The sequence below is a fragment of the Anomaloglossus baeobatrachus genome, chromosome 10 (genome assembly GCF_048569485.1).
Source record: "Anomaloglossus baeobatrachus isolate aAnoBae1 chromosome 10, aAnoBae1.hap1, whole genome shotgun sequence".
In the NCBI taxonomy this organism is placed as follows: domain Eukaryota; kingdom Metazoa; phylum Chordata; class Amphibia; order Anura; family Aromobatidae; genus Anomaloglossus; species Anomaloglossus baeobatrachus.
Window position 1 is genome coordinate 188,026,677 of NC_134362.1, and position 18,977 is coordinate 188,045,653.

The following is an 18,977-nucleotide window of genomic DNA, read 5'->3' on the forward strand; positions in this document are numbered from 1 at the left end:
GCATGGCCCTTGTTGCAATGTGATGGCATTCATTCTAGAGATTGGTGGGGATCAAGGTTGCCCTTGCAAATTATTGAAAGAAAAGATTCGTTTTTTTTATTTTGTCCCATGGTAATTAGTAACTGGAATTTTTTTTATATATATATATATATATATATATATATATATATATATAATCACATATATACACTATATATTCTGGCTGCAGTACCCGGCATTGCCCAGGTTAGTAACTACCATAAATGTCTCTCTGTGTCTCTCTGTCCGTCTCCATTAATGTCTGTCTCTCTCTGTCTGTCTCTTCGTTTGTCTCTCTCTGTCTGTCTCTATCTCTGTCTCTCTGCCTGTCTCTTTCTGTCTGTCTCTGTCTCTCCCTGTCTGTCTCTCTGTCTGTCTGTCTCTTTCTCTGTCTCCATTAATGTCTGTCTCTCTGTCTGTCTTTCTCTGTCTCTCAGTCTGTCTCTCTCCCTAGCTGCCTGTCTTTTTCTGTCTGTCTCTCTTTCTCTCCGTCTGTCTCTCTCCCTCTGTCTGCCTGTCTCTCTGTCTGTCTCTGTCTGCCTGTCTCTGTCTGCCTCTCTGTCTATATCTGTCTGTCTCTCTTTGTCTGTCTCTCTCTCTGTCTCGCCCTGTCTCTCCCTGTCTGCCTGTCTCTCTCCATCTGTCTCTTTCTCTCTCTGTCTCTCCATCTGTCTCTTTCTCTCTCTGTCTCTCCATCTGTCTCTCCATCTGTCTCTCCATCTGTCTCTTTCTCTCTCTGTCTCTCCATCTGTCTCTCCATCTGTCTCTTTCTCTCTCTGTCTCTCCATCTGTCTCTCCATCTGTCTCTCCATCTGTCTCTCCATCTGTCTCTCCATCTGTCTCTCCTTCTGTCTCTCTTTCTGTCTCTCTTTCTGTCTCTCTTTCTGTCTCTCTTTCTGTCTCTCTTTCTGTCTCTCTTTCTGTCTCTCTTTCTGTCTCTCTTTCTGTCTCTCCGTCTGTCTCTCCGTCTGTCTCTCCGTCTGTCTCTCCGTCTGTCTCTCTGTCTGTCTCTCCGTCTGTCTCTGTCTGTCTCTGTCTGTCTCTGTCTGTCTGTCTCTGTCTGCCTCTCTGTCTATATCTGTCTGTCTCTCTTTGTCTGTCTCTCTCTCTGTCTCTCCCTGTCTCTCTCTGTCTCGCCCTGTCTCTCCCTGTCTGCCTGTCTCTCTCCATCTGTCTCTTTCTCTCTCTGTCTCTCCATCTGTCTCTCCATCTGTCTCTTTCTCTCTCTGTCTCTCCATCTGTCTCTCCATCTGTCTCTCCATCTGTCTCTCCATCTGTCTCTCCATCTGTCTCTCCATCTGTCTCTGTCTCTCCATCTGTCTCTCCATCTGTCTCTCCATCTGTCTCTCCATCTGTCTCTCCATCTGTCTCTCCTTCTGTCTCTCTTTCTGTCTCTCCGTCTGTCTCTGTCTGTCTCTGTCTGTCTCTGTCTGTCTCTGTCTGTCTGTCTCTGTCTGTCTCTGTCTGTCTCTGTCTGTCTCTGTCTGTCTGTGTCCATCTCTCCACCGATATCATATAACCGCACACATAAGCTTCTTATACTTCGTTCCTATAGCAACCAATCACAGCTCCTATTAATGACCTGTAGCTCCCAGCTCCATTGACTTTAATGTAAGCAGTTTTTTTTGTGAATATCTGTAAAGCCCAGGGTTAAATTTTCCCCTCAAAACATAGTCTATGACATTCCCTGAGTCACATGAGGCGTCTGTGCAAAATTTTGTGATTGTAAATGCGACGGTGCGGATTCCTTACGTCGACATACATACACACACATATACACACACATACATATACACACACACCCACAAATACATACACATACACACCCACACAAATATATACACATACACACACATATACACATACATACATATACACATACATACATATACACACACACACACTTAGCTTTATATATTAGATCTTGCGATGTGTTTGTATTTTCTGTGTAAACTCTTCTCTTTCAGACAACTTCCTGAACGTGACATATTTTCTTGGCGTTACCTCCTTCATGGCACTGACATAGGACAGACAACCCTGGTAGCGACTGCGTATGATAGAGCTGGGAGGAGGATATCATCAGCTCCTTATCCGGTGGAGGTGCGGTGACCACCAAGTGTAATACCTTCTGCAAGAAATGTCCAATATTCTCTATGTACGGTACAACATGCTGACTTTCTCTGCAGGTATTTGCACCTTTCCGACTGGTCCCAGAGAAGCTTACACTGATCCCTTACAATATGATGCAGGTATGAAGCTTTATCTAACAGATGCAAGATAAATTGTATGATGTGGGGGGCTTTTGTGCCATAATGAGCTGCACGCTTGTAGAAATATCAAAGAAAAAAATCCAATATCTATAAAGCGTCACAAAGTGACTTTAGGAAAGCGAGTGACAGGAATGCCTTTGCTGTCCCTCACGGTAGGATATCCCTAACGTTAGGGTTACCCCTAATGGTGGAGATGCCTGAGTCTCGTGCCTGGCTAAGCTCCAGACCAGAACAAATCTGCATCTCCCCTCCCACCAGGGAAGGAAGGGGCAGGAGTGAGATGGAAACACAGATAAAGACAGAAAGGAGAAAACCAAAACTCTGACACACGGCAAACACACAGGAACAAACAATGAGAGGCTCAGGAGAAAAGCAAGAGCAGGAAAGTAGCAACAAAAAGACAACAAGGGTTAACTCCACAACCGGTCACAGTGCCTGGCTATGCTCCTGACCAGAACTAATCTGAATCACCCTTCCCACAAGGAAAGGAATGGACACGAGTGAGATGGAAACACAGATAAGGCTAGTTTCACACATCCGGCTTTTTGCCGGTTTGCCGGATTCGGCGCACTCCAGTATAGTGTATACAGTAAAGTGGCAGCGCAACAAGCTATGGTCACATGCTGTCATGTGACTGGAGCATGTGACTCGGACGTTGCTGCGCTGCCAATGTACTGTATCACACTATACTGGAGTCCGCTGAATCCGGCAAATCGGCGAAAAGCCGAATGTGTGAAACTAGCCTAAGACAGACAGGGGAAAACCAAAACTCTGACACACGACAAACACACAGGAACAAACAACGAGAGACTAAAGGCCGCTTTACACACTGCGATATCGGTCCCGATATCGCTAGTGTGGGTACCCGCCCCCATCTGGTGTGCGACACGGGCAAATCGCTGCCCGTGCCGCACAACATCACCCAGACCCGTCACACATACTTACTGGCCCGGCGACGTCGCTGTGACCGGCGAACCGCCTCCTTTCTAAGGGGGGCGGTCTGTGCGGCGTCACAGCGACGTCACTGAGCGGCCGCCCAATAGAAGCGGAGGGGGGGAGATGAGCGGGACGTAACATCCCGCCCACCTCCTTCCTTCCTCATTGTGGCCAGGAGGCAGGTAAGGAGAGGTTCCTCGTTCCTGCGGTGTCACACGGAGCGATGTGTGCTGCCGCAGCAACGAGGAACAACATCGTTACTGCTGCAGTAACGATAATTGAGAATGGACCCCCATGTCACCGATGAGCGATTTTTCATGTTTTTGCAATGATGCAAAATCGCTCATCGGTGTCACATGCAACAACATCGTTAATACGGCCGGAGGTGCGTCACAAATTCCGTGACCCCAACGACTCAGCATTAGCGATATCGTAGTGTGTAAAGCCCCCTTAAGGTGAAAGGCAAGACCAGGAAGGTAGCAACAAAAAGACAACAAGGGTTAACTCCATACCCACACACAGCAACAAGTGCTACAACCACTAGTTAGTCTGGATCACAACACCTCACCAGACCAGCTTAGATAAACTATAGCTGGCATAGAGGGATCTATCCAGCATATATAGGAGGAGAGCAGATGTGATTGGCTCCTCCACAACATGTGACCAAAGGAGACTCACAAGCAGACAAGCAGAGATTAACTCTTGCTAGCCTGCCTATAAACTACCAATTTGTTGGTCGACACCTGTGTCTGCCTGCGCTGATCACAGACATCAGCGAGGTTATCATGCGGAGTGTCAGAATCTGTAATCTGAACAGATCCTGACACCGCCATGACTCTGACTGACGCGGCCTGCATAAGCTTCATATCTGACATATTGCTCCTGTAATTGGGATTCTCCTACCCCAGACTCGGACCGCTAATCATTTTGATTTTTTTTCTTATGGATTGATCTTTCCCAGGTTACATCCGAGGGAGGGCCGCAGCCACAGTCCATTATCCAGTTTTCCATTCTTAATGACAGCGTGGCCACCATAAATGAAGTTGGTCAGGTGACTGGATTAGCCATCGGAACCACCAAAATCATAGGCACCATACAAGCCACGAGAGAAGACAATGGCCAACCCATGGTATTTTCCCAGGTAATCAAAATATAGATTTCAGGTAAAAAAAAATAATGGACTTTTCATTGAGAGACTTGTATTGTTTAATTGTGTTTTCCAGTTGCAGAAAAACCCGTCTTTCTTTGTCGCTCCATTGGGAGACCCAGACAATTGGGTGTATAGGCTATGCCTCCGGAGGCCGCACAAAGTATTACACTTAAAAGTGTTAAGCCCCTCCCCTTCTGCCTATACACCCCCCCGTGCTCCCACGGGCTCCTCAGTTTTTTGCTTTGTGCGAAGGAGGTCAGACACGCACGCACAGCTCCACAGATTGGTCAGCAGCAGCTGCTGACTATATCGGATGGAAGAAAAGTGGGCCCATATAGGGCCCCCAGCATGCTCCCTTCTCACCCCACTCTTGTCGGCGGTGTAGTTAAGGTTGAGGTATCCATTGCGGGTACGGAGGCTGGAGCCCACATGCTGCTTTCCTTCCCCATCCCCCTCAGGGCTCTGGTGAAGTGGGATCCTATCGGTCTCCAGGCACTGAGACCGTGCTTCATCCACAACTCCTGGGAGACTGCTGGATAGGAGCCGGGTATCGTTCAGGGACATGGCCCTGCTACTTGGAGGTACTCTGTGTCCCCGTGGGGACCGCGCACAGCAACACTCCAGCATTGCTGGGTGTGCTAGTGCACCGGGGACCGCGGCGCTGACCGGGTTAATATGTGCCATTACACACTCAGCGCTGCTGAGTGTGTTTATGTATAGGGACTGCCGCACTAACCGCCGCTGCCAGGGAAACACTGCGGCGCGGCTGGGACTTGTAGTGCGCCGGGGACTTTCGCGCCGGCCGCGCTTTTACGGCGGCCGCGTTTATTACTAGAGTCCCCGGCTTTTTGCGGCCTAGTTTCCTTTCCTCCCGCCCACAGCCCTGACAGGCAGGGGAAGGGCGGGACGCTGCACAGAACGAGCAGCACTGAGGGCTGGAGCATGCTTTGCATACTCCACTCCCCTCACTGTGCACAGTGCAGGCACCAGCTCCCGCTCTTTCTGAGCCACGCCCACGGCTCCCACCTCTCCTCAGGACGCCGGCAGCCATTCCTGTCAGCTCCTCGGACGCTGCAGAGGGGGACAAAGTCTGGGAGACTCAGGCAGGGACTCTGGTGGCCTCACAACCGCTTTAAGTGGGTGGTAAGCAGCACCTGTGGTGCTAGCCCCATTGTGCAGTAGTGTAACATTATATGTTTATGGTATACATATTTTACACTGTATGGTGCACAGTTGATTTCTGGCTATATACCCTAGTGTGTTACTCAGGGAAGATAATAGCATGGCGCCCACGAAAGGCAGGGGTGCCAAAACACAGGCTTATTATGCTGCCTGCGCCGCATGTATGACCCCGCTACTGGCAGGTTCCACTGACCCTCATTGTGTGCACTGTTCGGCCCCTGTGGCACTTACTCAGCTAGAGCCTCTGCTAAGGGGGGCCCAGGGGGAGCCACCTGCTAACACTGTTCAGGTGACGGGGACGGAGTTTGCAAAACTCTCTGAGACTATGGCTAAGATACTAGAAGCCTTGCAGTCCAGGCCGGTATCTCAGCACAGGGACTCTGTTGAATCTTTGTCCCCTGGCCCCCCTCAGTTGGACCAACAATGTCCTCCTGGGGTGTCTCATGGATCCCAGGCTGAGGGTTCTGACACAGACCCCGGCCCCAGACCGACTAAGCGAGCTCGCTTGACAATTCCCTTGACATCCTCATATTGTTCAGGGTCTCAGCGGGGGGAATCTCTAGTTGATGATGCGGACACAGCTGATCAGGATTCTGATCCTGAGGCCGCTCTCAATCTTGATACTTCGGACGGGGACGCCATAGTGAACGACCTTATTGCGTCCATCAATCGTATGTTGGATATTTCTCCCTCAGCTCCTCCGGTGGAGGAGTCAGCTTCACAGCAGGAGAAATTCCGTTTCAGGTTTCCCAAGCGTACACCGAGTATGTTTCTGGACCACTCTGATTTCAGAGAGGCAGTCCAGAATCACCATGCTTGTCCAGATAAGCGTTTTTCTAAGCGCCTTAAGGATACACGTTATCCCTTTCCCCCTGACGTGGTCAAAAGTTGGGCTCAGTGTCCCAAAGTGGATCCTCCAATCTCCAGACTGGCAGCTAGATCCATACTTGCAGTGGAAGACGGGGCTTCACTCAAAGATGCCACTGACAGGCAGATGGAGCTCTGGTTGAAATCCATCTATGAAGCTATCGGCGCTTCTTTTGCCCCAGCATTCGCAGCCGTATGGGCGCTACAAGCTATCTCAGCAGGTCAAGCGCAAATCGACGCAGCCACACGCACGTCCGCGCCACAGGTGGCGTCCATAACCACACAGACTTCGGCATTTGCGTCTTACGCTATTAATGCTGTTCTGGACTCTGCGAGCCGTACGGCGGTTGCAGCCGCCAATTCGGTGGTACTCCGCAGGGCCTTGTGGCTACGGGAATGGAAGGCAGATTCTGTTTCCAAAAAGCGCTTAACCAGTTTGCCAATTTCTGCCAACCGATTGTTTGGCGAGCGTTTGGATGAAATCATCAAACAATCCAAGGGAAAGGATACATCCTTACCCCAGCCCAAACCGAAAATACCCCAACAGAGGAGGGGGCAGTCGAGTTTTTGGTCCTTTCGGGGCGCGGGCAGGTCCCAATTCTCCTCGTCCACAAGGCCTCAGAAAGATCAAAGGAACTCTGATGCATGGCGGTCTAAGTCACGTCCTAAAAAGGCCACCGGAGGTGCCGCTACCAAAGCGGCTTCCTCATGACTTTCGGCCTCCTCACTCCGCATCTTCGGTCGGTGGCAGGCTCTCCCGCTTTTGCGACACCTGGCTGCCACGGGTAAAAGACCGTTGGGTGAGAGACATTCTGTCTCACGGTTACAAGATAGAGTTCACCTCTCGTCCCCCGACTCGATTCTTCAGGTCATCCCCGCCTCCCGAGCGAGCAGAGGCTCTTCTGCAGGCGCTGGGCACTCTGAAGGCAGAAGGAGTGGTGGTCCCTGTTCCTATTCAGCAACAGGGTCACGGTTTTTACTCCAACTTGTTTGTGGTCCCAAAGAAGGACGGGTCTTTCCGTCCTGTCCTGGACCTGAAACTTCTCAACAAACACGTAAAGACCAGGCGCTTCCGGATGGAATCCCTCCGCTCCGTCATCGCCTCAATGTCCCAAGGAGATTTCCTTGCATCGATAGATATCAAGGATGCATATCTCCACGTACCGATTGCTCCAGAGCACCAGCGCTTCTTGCGCTTCGCCATAGAAAACGAACACCTGCAGTTCGTGGCACTGCCGTTCGGCCTAGCAACAGCCCCACGGGTTTTCACCAAGGTGATGGCTACTGTAGTAGCGGTCCTCCACTCTCAGGGTCACTCGGTGATCCCGTACTTGGACGATCTGTTGATCAAGGCACCCTCTCTAGAGGCATGCCAACACAGCCTCGACGCTACCCTGGAGACTCTCCAGAGTTTCGGGTGGATCATCAATTTTCCAAAGTCAAATCTGACACCGGCCCAATCGCTGACATATCTTGGCATGGAGTTTCATACCCTCTCAGCGATAGTGAAGCTTCCACTGATCAAGCAGCGGTCACTACAGACAGGGGTACAATCTCTCCTTCAAGGCCAGTCACACCCCTTGAGGCGCCTCATGCACTTCCTGGGGAAGATGGTGGCAGCAATGGAGGCAGTTCCGTTCGCGCAGTTTCACCTGCGTCCTCTTCAATGGGACATCCTACGCAAATGGGACAGGAAGCCGACGTCCCTCGACAGGAACGTCTCCCTCTCTCAGGCGACAAAAGCTTCCCTTCGGTGGTGGCTTCTTCCCACTTCATTATCGAAGGGGAAATCCTTCCTACCCCCATCCTGGGAGGTGGTCACGACGGACGCGAGTCTGTCAGGGTGGGGAGCGGTTTTTCTCCACCACAGGGCTCAGGGTACGTGGACCCAGCAAGAGTCCTCGCTTCAGATCAATGTTCTGGAAATACGGGCAGTGTATCTTGCCCTGAAGGCGTTCCAGCAGTGGCTGGAAGGCAAGCAGATCAGAATTCAGTCGGACAATTCCACAGCGGTGGCATACATCAATCACCAAGGCGGCACACGCAGTCGGCAAGCCTTCCAGGAAGTCCGGCGGATTTTGATGTGGGTGGAAGCCACGGCCTCCACCATCTCTGCAGTTCACATTCCAGGCGTGGAAAACTGGGAAGCAGACTATCTCAGTCGCCAGGGCATGGACGCAGAGGAATGGTCCCTTCACCCGGACGTGTTTCAGGAGATCTGTTGCCGCTGGGGGGTGCCGGACGTCGACCTCATGGCGCCCCGGCACAACAACAAGGTACCGGTGTTCATGGCACGGTCTCACGATCCCAGAGCTCTGGCGGCAGACGCCTTAGTTCAGGATTGGTCGCAGTTTCAGCTCCCTTATGTGTTTCCTCCGCTGGCACTGTTGCCCAGAGTGTTACGCAAGATCAGGGCCGACTGCCGCCGCGTCATCCTCGTCGCTCCAGACTGGCCGAGGCGGTCGTGGTACCCGGATCTGTGGCATCTCACGGTCGGCCAACCGTGGGCACTACCAGACCGACCAGACTTGCTATCTCAAGGTCCGTTTTTCCATCTGAATTCTGCGGCCCTCAACCTGACTGTGTGGCCATTGAGTCCTGGATCCTAGCGTCTTCAGGGTTATCTCAAGACGTCATTGCCACTATGAGACAGGCTAGGAAACCAACGTCCGCCAAGATCTACCACAGGACGTGGAAAATTTTCCTGTCGTGGTGCTCTGCTCAGGGTTTTTCTCCCTGGCCTTTTGCCTTGCCCACTTTTCTGTCCTTCCTTCAATCTGGACTGGAAAAGGGTTTGTCGCTCGGCTCCCTTAAGGGACAAGTCTCAGCGCTCTCTGTGTTTTTCCAGAAGCGCCTAGCCAGACTTCCACAGGTACGCACGTTCCTGCAGGGGGTTTGTCACATCGTTCCTCCTTACAAGCGGCCGTTAGAACCCTGGGATCTGAACAGGGTGCTGATGGTTCTTCAGAAACCACCATTCGAGCCAATGAGAGATATTTCTCTCTCACGCCTTTCGCAGAAAGTGGTTTTTCTAGTAGCAGTCACTTCACTTCGGAGAGTGTCTGAGCTAGCAGCGCTGTCATGCAAAGCCCCTTTCCTGGTTTTTCACCAGGACAAGGTGGTTCTGCGTCCGGTTCCGGAATTTCTCCCTAAGGTGGTATTCCCCTTTCATCTCAATCAGGATATCTCCTTACCTTCTTTTTGTCCTCATCCAGTTCACCAATGTGAAAAGGATTTGCACTTGTTAGATCTGGTGAGAGCACTCAGACTCTACATTTCTCGTACGGCGCCCCTGCGCCGCTCGGATGCACTCTTTGTCCTTGTCGCTGGCCAGCGTAAAGGGTCACAGGCTTCCAAATCAACCTTGGCTCGGTGGATCAAGGAGCCAATTCTCGAAGCCTACCGTTCGGCTGGGCTTCCAGTTCCCTCAGGGCTGAAGGCCCATTCTACCAGAGCTGTGGGCACGTCCTGGGCTTTGAGGCACCAGGCTACGGCTCAGCAGGTGTGTCAGGCGGCTACCTGGTCGAGCCTGCACACTTTCACGAAACACTATCAGGTGCATACCTATGCTTCGGCGGATGCCAGCCTAGGTAGACGAGTCCTTCAGGCGGCGGTTGCCCACCTGTAGGAAGAGGCCGTTTTACGGCTCTCTTACAAGGTATTATTTTACCCACCCAGGGACTGCTTTTGGACGTCCCAATTGTCTGGGTCTCCCAATGGAGCGACAAAGAAGAAGGGAATTTTGTTTACTTACCGTAAATTCCTTTTCTTCTAGCTCCAATTGGGAGACCCAGCACCCGCCCCTGTTTTTTTGTGTGTACACATGTTGTTCATGTTGAATGGTGTCAGGGCCGGGCGGTCGGGCAGACCCAGGAGGTGGATCCACTGGACCGAACTCTAAGATGGTGGTAGGGAGTCCGGTAGCTGAAGCACTGATGGGCAGCAGAACAGTCCGTGCAAGTGAAGGTAGCGAAGGAGTCCCTGGGACCACGGAGTCACAGATGGTAGTCCGGGTGACGTAGCTCAGGTTCGGAGGCCGAGATGATGTCAGGCGGGGTCCGGAACCTTGGGAGCGAGATGACAGGTCACCGCAGGGATCCGAGATGGTACGGACTGTCAGATGGCAGACGGACAGCGTGCGGGGCTCGGGATTCAGCAGGACTGGATGGCGAGGCGGGATCAGCTCTAGAAGAGAGATACGTAAGTATGGCAGGAAAACACAAGGAGACCTGACTCCTAGCTCAGAAAACACGAAGATCAGGCCCCGCCCCCTTGGACAAGAACCCCCTTTATACCCCGTACCTGTCTAACCTCATTTCCTGTTAATGGGCGCTGGCCCTTTAAGAAAGGGTCAGTGACCGCGCGCGCGCCCTAATGCGCGTGCGCGCGGCCCGGGTGCCAGAAGCCAGGGAAGGAGGCTGAGAGGAGGACGCAGGGGAGCCGAGCAGGGCCTGGGAGGCCGTCGGGCGCCGGGATCGGCGGCCAGGAAGCCCAGGAAGGACGGGCACAAGGGACTGGGACGCGGGGAGCGTGGCAGGTGAGCCGGGGAGCGGGGCAGGAGACCCGGGAAGGGGAGCCGAGGACCCGGGGAGCGTGACAGTACCCCCCCCCCCCACGCCCCCCTCCCCGCAACCGAGACATGAAGGCACGGATCAGAGGAGTGCCCACATTCTCCCTGGGTTCCCAGGATCTATCCTCAGGACCATACCCCTCCCAGTCCACCAGGAAGAACTGCCGGCCACGAACAGTCTTCATGGCCACGATATCTCTTACCGCGTAGATGTCGTCCTCAGCAATAGGAGGAGGAGCCGGGCTGGCAGCAGCGGAGAAGGGACCAAGGAACACCGGCTTGAGGAGAGAGACGTGGAAGGAGTTGGGTATTCTCATCGTGGCCGGAAGCTTCAGTTTGTAGGAGACCTCATTGATCTTGCTGAGGACCTTAAACGGCCCGATGTAGCGAGGACCCAGCTTGTAGGAAGGAATCTTCAGTCGGATGTACTGGGAAGCAAGCCAGACCAGGTCACCAGGAGAGAAACACGGAGGGTCTAGACGCCTTTTGTCAGCGTGTTTCTTCATCCGCTGGGAAGCGCGCCCAAGGGACGCCTTGACAGAGTCCCAAATGGTAGCGAAGTCACGGGCTACAGTATCAGCAGCAGGGACATCCGAAGAAGGGGATATAGGCAACGGGACGGAAGGCTGTAGTCCGTAAACGACATGGAAGGGAGATTTGGAGGACGACTCACTGACGTGGTGGTTATGGGAGAACTCATCCCAAGGCAGAAGCGTGGACCAGTCGTCGTGATGGGCGTTGACATAGTGACGTAAGAAGGATGTCAAGATTTGATTGACCCTCTCCACTTGGCCATTAGACTGAGGATGGTAAGCGGAAGAAAAGTCCAGAGTTACTCCCAGATGTTTGCAGAGAGCCCTCCAGAAGCGGGAGGTGAACTGAGTTCCTCTGTCGGACACGATGTGGGAAGGAAAGCCATGTAAGCGAAAGATGTGTTGTATATAGGCTTCCGCGAGTTCCTGAGCAGAGGGCAGTCCGGGCATAGGGACGAAGTGAGCCATTTTGGAGAACCGATCCACCACGACCCATATGACTGTGTGTCCGGAGGATACTGGCAAGTCCGTAATAAAGTCCATCGCTATGTGTTGCCATGGGACTGAGGGTATCGGCAGAGGCAGAAGACGGCCATAGGGCAGGTGTTTGGGCGTCTTGTTCCTGGCACAAGAGGGGCAGGCAGAGACAAAGGCGGCAACGTCCGTGCGAAGGGATGGCCACCAGTAATGGCGTACAATCGCACCCCATGTTCTCTTCTGGCCTGCATGGCCGGCTGTTTTCGAGGCATGACCCCAGTGTAACACTTTTTCCCTGTCGGTCTCAGAGACATAGGTCTTCCCGGGTGGTATCTAGGCCAGAGTGACAGGAGCCACCGGAACAATCTTGTTAGGAGAGATGATAGGTTGGATAGTCTCTTCCTCCTGCTCCAGGGGCATGAGAGACCTAGACAAGGCATCAGCGCGTATATTCTTGTCCGCGGGTCGGAAATGAAGCTGGAAGTCAAACCTGGCAAAGAATAAGGACCACCTGGCTTGCCGTGGGTTCAGTCGCTGAGCGGACCGCAGGTATTCCAGGTTCTTGTGGTCCGTGTAGATAATCACGGGGTACACTGCTCCTTCCAGGAGGTAGCGCCACTCCTCCAGAGCCAGTTTGACCGCTAATAGCTCTCGGTCACCGATGGTGTAATTACGTTCAGGTGCTGAGAAGCTTTTAGAGAAGAAACCGCAAGTCACCATCTTCCCGGAGGAGGATTTTTGCATGAGCACTGCTCCGGCTCCTGAGGAGGAAGCATCCACCTCTAAGGTGAACTGGCGGTTTAACTCTGGTCGGTGGAGTACAGGAGAGGAGGCGAATGCTCGCTTCAGGGAGCAAAATGCGGCGTCGGCCGCAGGTGACCAGTCCTTTGGATTAGCCTCCTTTTTGGTCAGAGCGGAGAGAGGAGCAGTCAGGGCGGAGAAGTGAGGAATAAACTGGCGGTAGTAGTTGGCAAATCCCAGGAACCGTTGGATTGCCTTCAGTCCAGAAGGGGGAGGCCAGTTGAGAATGGCGGAGACCTTCTTGGGATCCATCTGCAGCCCAGTCCCCGAGATGATGTATCCCAGGAAAGGAAGAGAAGACTGCTCAAAGACGCACTTCTCATATTTGGCGTAGAGACGATTCTCTCTCAGTCTTTGTAGAACCAGCTTTACGTTCTCTCTGTGGGTCTGGAGGTCCGGAGAGAAAACAAGAATGTCATCCAGATAAACTACTACACATACGTAGAGGAGGTCCCGGAAAATGTCGTTCACCAGTTCTTGGAATACGGCAGGAGCGTTACACAGACCGAAGGGCATCACACAGTATTCATAGTGCCCATCGCGAGTATTAAACGCGGTCTTCCATTCGTCCCCAGAGCGGATACGAACTAGGTTGTAGGCACCCCGAAGATCCAGTTTGGTGAACACACGGGCTCCTCTGAGCCGATCGAACAGTTCGGGGATGAGCGGTAGGGGGTACTTGTTTTTTATAGTAATCTGATTCAAGCCCCGGTAGTCAATGCATGGGCGAAGGTCACCCTCTTTCTTCTTAACGAAGAAGAAGCCTGCTCCCGCAGGAGAGGAGGATCTCCGGATGAATCCCTTTGCCAGGCTGTCCATGATGTAGGTGGACATGGCCCTGGTTTCGGCTGGAGACAACGGATATATCCGTCCTCGAGGTGGTGTTGTTCCTGGGAGCAGGTCGATGGCGCAATCGTAGGGACGGTGTGGCGGAAGTACCTCAGACTCCTTCTTGTCAAAAACGTCCGTGAAGGACCAATAGGCCGAGGGCAGACCCGGTAGGTTCTCAGGAACCGGAGGTCGTCGGACTGGTTGTATAGACTTTAGACATCTCTCATGACAGGCAGAGCCCCAACGGGTGATTTCGCCAGTACCCCAGTTGACTGAGGGTTCGTGTGTTCGCAACCAAGGAAGTCCCAGCAGGACTTGGTGGGACATGTGTGGAAGGACGTAGAGAGCGATGTTCTCGGTGTGCAGAGCACCGATACGCAGTTCCACCGGCTTCGTGATCCAGGAGATGGTATCAGAGAGGGGTCTCCCATCCACCGAGGCAATCAGTAGGGGCTTCTCGAGTAGAGTAACAGGCAGCTGGTATTTGTCCACCGTGGCCTGCTGGATAAAATTGCCTGCTGCTCCGGAGTCGAGGTATGCCTCAGCCGTGAAGCGCGTCTCTCCTGTTGATACTTGTACCGTCCACATAACTGGGTCGGAGAGAATCCCAGCACCTAGGGTGGCCTCTCCTACCAACCCTAGGCTTTGGAGTTTCCCGGCCTTTCCGGACAGGAGCGTAGGAGATGTGTGTCCCCTCCGCAGTAAAAGCAGAGGCCCTTGGCGAGCCGCTCTGCTCGACGTTGGTCAGACTGTCGTACTCGATCAACCTGCATGGGTTCGTGGACAGGAATCCCAGCTGTAGATGACTGTGGCACAGAGGACTTCTGTGGCGGAGAGGAGTGCCGTACCGCACGTCGCTCACGAACCAGCTCTTTGGAGCGCTCCTGAAAACGAATGTCCACTCGCGTGGCTAGGGCAATCAGGGCATCTAGGGTGGAGGGCATGTCACGACCCGCCAACTCATCTTTGATGCGACTTGACAGTCCTTCCCAGAAGGCGGCTGTCAGGGCCTCATTATTCCACCCGAGTTCAGAAGCCAAAGTGCGGAAACGGATGGCGTATTGGCCCACCGTCAGTGTTCCTTGACGTAGGCGGAGAAGTGATGAAGCAGACGCAGAGGCGCGTCCCGGCTCGTCAAAGGTACTGCGAAAGGCCTGCAGGAACTCTTGAAGATCCTTGGTCATGGGGTCCTCCTTCTCCCACAAGGGGTTCATCCACGCCAGTGCCTCGCCCTCCAGGTGAGACATTATAAAGGCGACCTTGGCTTGGTCGGAGGCGAACAGATGGGGCAGCTGCGTGAAGTGAAGGGAGCATTGGTTTATGAAGCCCCTGCAGGTCTTGGGATCTCCAGCATAACGAGGAGGTGACGCCAAACGGAGTCGGGAAGCATCCGACGCGGCTGCCACTGGTGCGGGAGCCGTGGATTGCCTAGTGGGAGACCTGGGTGCTGCAGGCGTCATTGATGCTTGTAATGTGTACAGGCGAGTGTCCACGGAGGTCATAAAGTGCAGCATGCGGGTCTGGACTTCACGCTGGCGTTGGAGTTCCTCTTGCAGGGCCAATAGTGCTGCAGCGGGATCCATGGCCTGATCTTACTGTCGGGGCCGGGCGGTCGGGCAGACCCAGGAGGTGGATCCACTGGACCGAACTCTAAGATGGTGGTAGGGAGTCCGGTAGCTGAAGCACTGATGGGCAGCAGAACAGTCCGTGCAAGTGAAGGTAGCGAAGGAGTCCCTGGGACCACGGAGTCACAGATGGTAGTCCGGGTGACGTAGCTCAGGTTCGGAGGCCGAGATGATGTCAGGCGGGGTCCGGAACCTTGGGAGCGAGATGACAGGTCACCGCAGGGATCCGAGATGGTACGGACTGTCAGATGGCAGACGGACAGCGTGCGGGGCTCGGGATTCAGCAGGACTGGATGGCGAGGCGGGATCAGCTCTAGAAGAGAGATACGTAAGTATGGCAGGAAAACACAAGGAGACCTGACTCCTAGCTCAGAAAACACGAAGATCAGGCCCCGCCCCCTTGGACAAGAACCCCCTTTATACCCCGTACCTGTCTAACCTCATTTCCTGTTAATGGGCGCTGGCCCTTTAAGAAAGGGTCAGTGACCGCGCGCGCGCCCTAATGCGCGTGCGCGCGGCCCGGGTGCCACAAGCCAGGGAAGGAGGCTGAGAGGAGGACGCAGGGGAGCCGAGCAGGGCCTGGGAGGCCGTCGGGCGCCGGGATCGGCGGCCAGGAAGCCCAGGAAGGACGGGCACAAGGGACTGGGACGCGGGGAGCGTGGCAGGTGAGCCGGGGAGCGGGGCAGGAGACCCGGGAAGGGGAGCCGAGGACCCGGGGAGCGTGACAAATGGTTTCAGTTCTCCGATATTCCTTCGGATTGAAGTTACTTTAAACCAGTTTTTAATTCTTTTCCTCCTTCTTGCTTTTGCACCAAAACTGAGGAGCCCGTGGGAGCACGGGGGGTGTATAGGCAGAAGGGGAGGGGCTTAACACTTTTAAGTGTAATACTTTGTGCGGCCTCCGGAGGCATAGCCTATACACCCAATTGTCTGGGTCTCCCAATTGGAGCTAGAAGAAAAGGAATTTACGGTAAGTAAACAAAATTCCCTTCATTTACTCACCCTCCACAGGTCCGGCGCTGAGTCTCCACCACTGCTTCCGGTGTCTGTTATTGTCTGCAGTGCCGACGTCACATCAACAGCGCTGCAGCTAATCTGTGAGGTCAGCAGTTCATGCCATCAGAGCCGCAGAGCTCACTGATTAGCTGCAGCGCTGTTGACGTGACATAAGACAATAACCGACACAGGGAACAGAAGCAGAGACTCAGCGCTGGACCTGAGGAGGGTGAGTAAAGCCTGTGTTTTTGAAAAACAAACTGCAGTCGGAGATAGGGGTTTTCTGAATTCGGAAAACCCCTTTAATGAAGTAGTTGTCTGGTTTGGGGGTCCCTGTACTGAAGCCCTTATAATCAGCTTCCCTACTGTACTGGAATCATGAGTATTCAGTATATGGTAGACTACGCCTTGGTGTCACCAAAGAAAGGCCGGACCAAAGCCACTCTATTCGTGTCACACACAGAGTAGATGTCCGTATGTACTGCGTGACACATGTGCTCAGACCAATGGGCGTCTGATGCACTATAACAACACCGTAAACATAGAGGGGGACACTTTAACAATGGTGGGCCTTATGAGAGTAGTGAGGGGACACCTCCTGAACTCATCTCAAGCTGTCACCTGAGCTCCCTAGCGTACCTATATGGGATGGTTCAACCCGTCTCCGAGCCGGATACCTAATCCCTCTCTAGTCCTGCAAACACCCTGACTAGGGAAATGGCCGGCAGGAGACACTAGTCCCACTGCTGTACTAATGAACATGGAGGGAAAGGAAAGACAGACAGGGATATAAACAAAAGTTTACAAACATCAAACTTCACGGCAGCAGACACATTCCAAAGTAGCAGATGGATGGGCACAGGACAATTCCTCAGCAGCTCCTTCCACCAGGATGGCCAGAATACAATGAATTGTATCAACAGCGAGGTCTGCTGGGAAAACTCCAATATTTAAACCTAAATGGGCTTGGGCTCAAAGCAGCTATATGCTGATCTGCACTGCTATGAGCTGCTGGCAACAAAAAACAGACATTAACTCATGAGATGCCAAAGGAAAGGAAACTTTGTTTAAATAAGGAGTCTAGATGGTGATGGGAGGCTTCAGTCCCAAGGCTGTCACTAGTCTCAAAAACAGCAGGAAGGCGACCGTGACAGTTTGACCCATAATAAATGGCTTCATTGCGGGGTCTTCCCGGAATCCTGATTTTTGAGGCTATAGACGGAAACGTCTAAGCAAAGCTCAGAATAGAGCAGTCAGTAGGTCTACAGAAATGTTGCTCTATAAAGCACAACCCTAATAAGTCTACGGCACCATCTGTTTTTATCTTATAGGATGAGATTGTGGTTGAGGTCGTTTATCTGAAAGCGATCAGGATCCACGTCCCTGCGACCCGCCTGATTACACCATCGGAGGTCTGTACCACAGCTCCCGACTAGTGCATCTACGAGCAGCTTCGGATCAGGTTAGCGTAGGTGGATGGTTCGCATCAATGGTCCCAATAACGGTGAAATCTCTTCTACGTCGTAGATGCCCGTGTATGTGATGGGGGTCTCCAGCACGCAGACACCATTTTCCTTTTGCAATTCAAAGCCTCCTTTGCAATTCTACTGGTCGCTAAATAAAAGAGATGTGGTGACCCTGGAGCCGCGTATGACTGAGGTGCCTCCAACCGCCAACAAACAAAAGACCGATCCCCCTTGTATATATTTTCACGATAAGAACATAAAAATGTTATTTTCAGGCATCTGTACAATTGCGGCCCAAGTTAAACTTTGCTCAGTTGGTTCGGACTTTGGCCATCGGCCGGGTAAGCATTAAAGTGACGGTACGCGCAGTGTCTGGTGGCCAGTTTGAGGGCAATACCACAGAGCTAAGAGACCAAGTACAAGTAGTGGTGAGTCGTAGTGGTTCGTACATTTTTCCCAAAATTCATCGGCACGGATGGGTTTTCCAAGCCTTAGACTGTTTTCTCCCTCTCGAAAAAAGGTTTTACGTGATTTATCTCTGGTGTCCCCCAAATGTCCAGTTCAGCAGATCCTAATGGCTCCAAATTCTTTTCTCACCGTGACAACAAACAAGTAAGGAGCACAGAAGATGTCCTCTCATTTCTTTATGATGAGTAGATGACGGTCTACCGGGAAGGAAGCAGTCCGGTAATTCTACGCTTATCATGTAGGGATGGAGGAGCGTCTGTCACGTCTCACATGCTTCAGTCCTTTCCCAACTCTTCGGTGATAGAACATGATGGGAAGGGGCATATGAGAGCTCGAGGCTTCACAGGATCCGGTATCCTGAAGATCACAAATGTAGAATCGTTTGGAATTACTCATAGTCTTGTCATTGGCGTCCAGGTAGGAGGCAACACTAAAGAACATTACGGGAGTATTAAGCAATTTTCTCTTACTCTTTACTCTAATCCTTTTCCAGGTGGCTCCTGTCTCCTACCTAAGAATTGACGTCAAACCCAAGTTCCATACCAGAAGGGGCCATCCTCTCGCTTCATTTCCGGTCGGTATAACCTTGGAGCTCACTGTGCACTTTTACTCTAGTATTGGCGAAAAATTTCACGCCCATAAAGCCAAACTTCGTTTTGCAACCAACAGGTATGAGTCAATTGTAAATTTTGAGGAAAAAATGGGGATCATGGGGTATTATCAGCTGATCTCTAAGATCTCTGCCCAAGGCCGGCCATTGGTCTTGACGTAGTTCGGCATTTCTCTT

The 18,977-nt window shown here is 52.6% G+C and overlaps 1 protein-coding gene across 1 annotated transcript in view; it reads left to right on the top strand.

Moving 5' to 3' along the window:
- Positions 1–18,977, top strand: part of LOC142254740 (nuclear pore membrane glycoprotein 210-like) — a 70,672-nt gene that overhangs the window by 30,896 nt on the left and 20,799 nt on the right. The window contains exons 24-32 of the mRNA XM_075325996.1: positions 1,986–2,118; positions 2,205–2,267; positions 4,186–4,365; positions 17,588–17,668; positions 17,784–17,915; positions 17,998–18,150; positions 18,243–18,334; positions 18,433–18,607; positions 18,684–18,859. Of these exons, the coding sequence (XP_075182111.1) occupies positions 1,986–2,118; positions 2,205–2,267; positions 4,186–4,365; positions 17,588–17,668; positions 17,784–17,915; positions 17,998–18,150; positions 18,243–18,334; positions 18,433–18,607; positions 18,684–18,859 (1,185 nt within the window). The remainder of the gene's footprint in view (positions 1–1,985; positions 2,119–2,204; positions 2,268–4,185; positions 4,366–17,587; positions 17,669–17,783; positions 17,916–17,997; positions 18,151–18,242; positions 18,335–18,432; positions 18,608–18,683; positions 18,860–18,977) is intronic.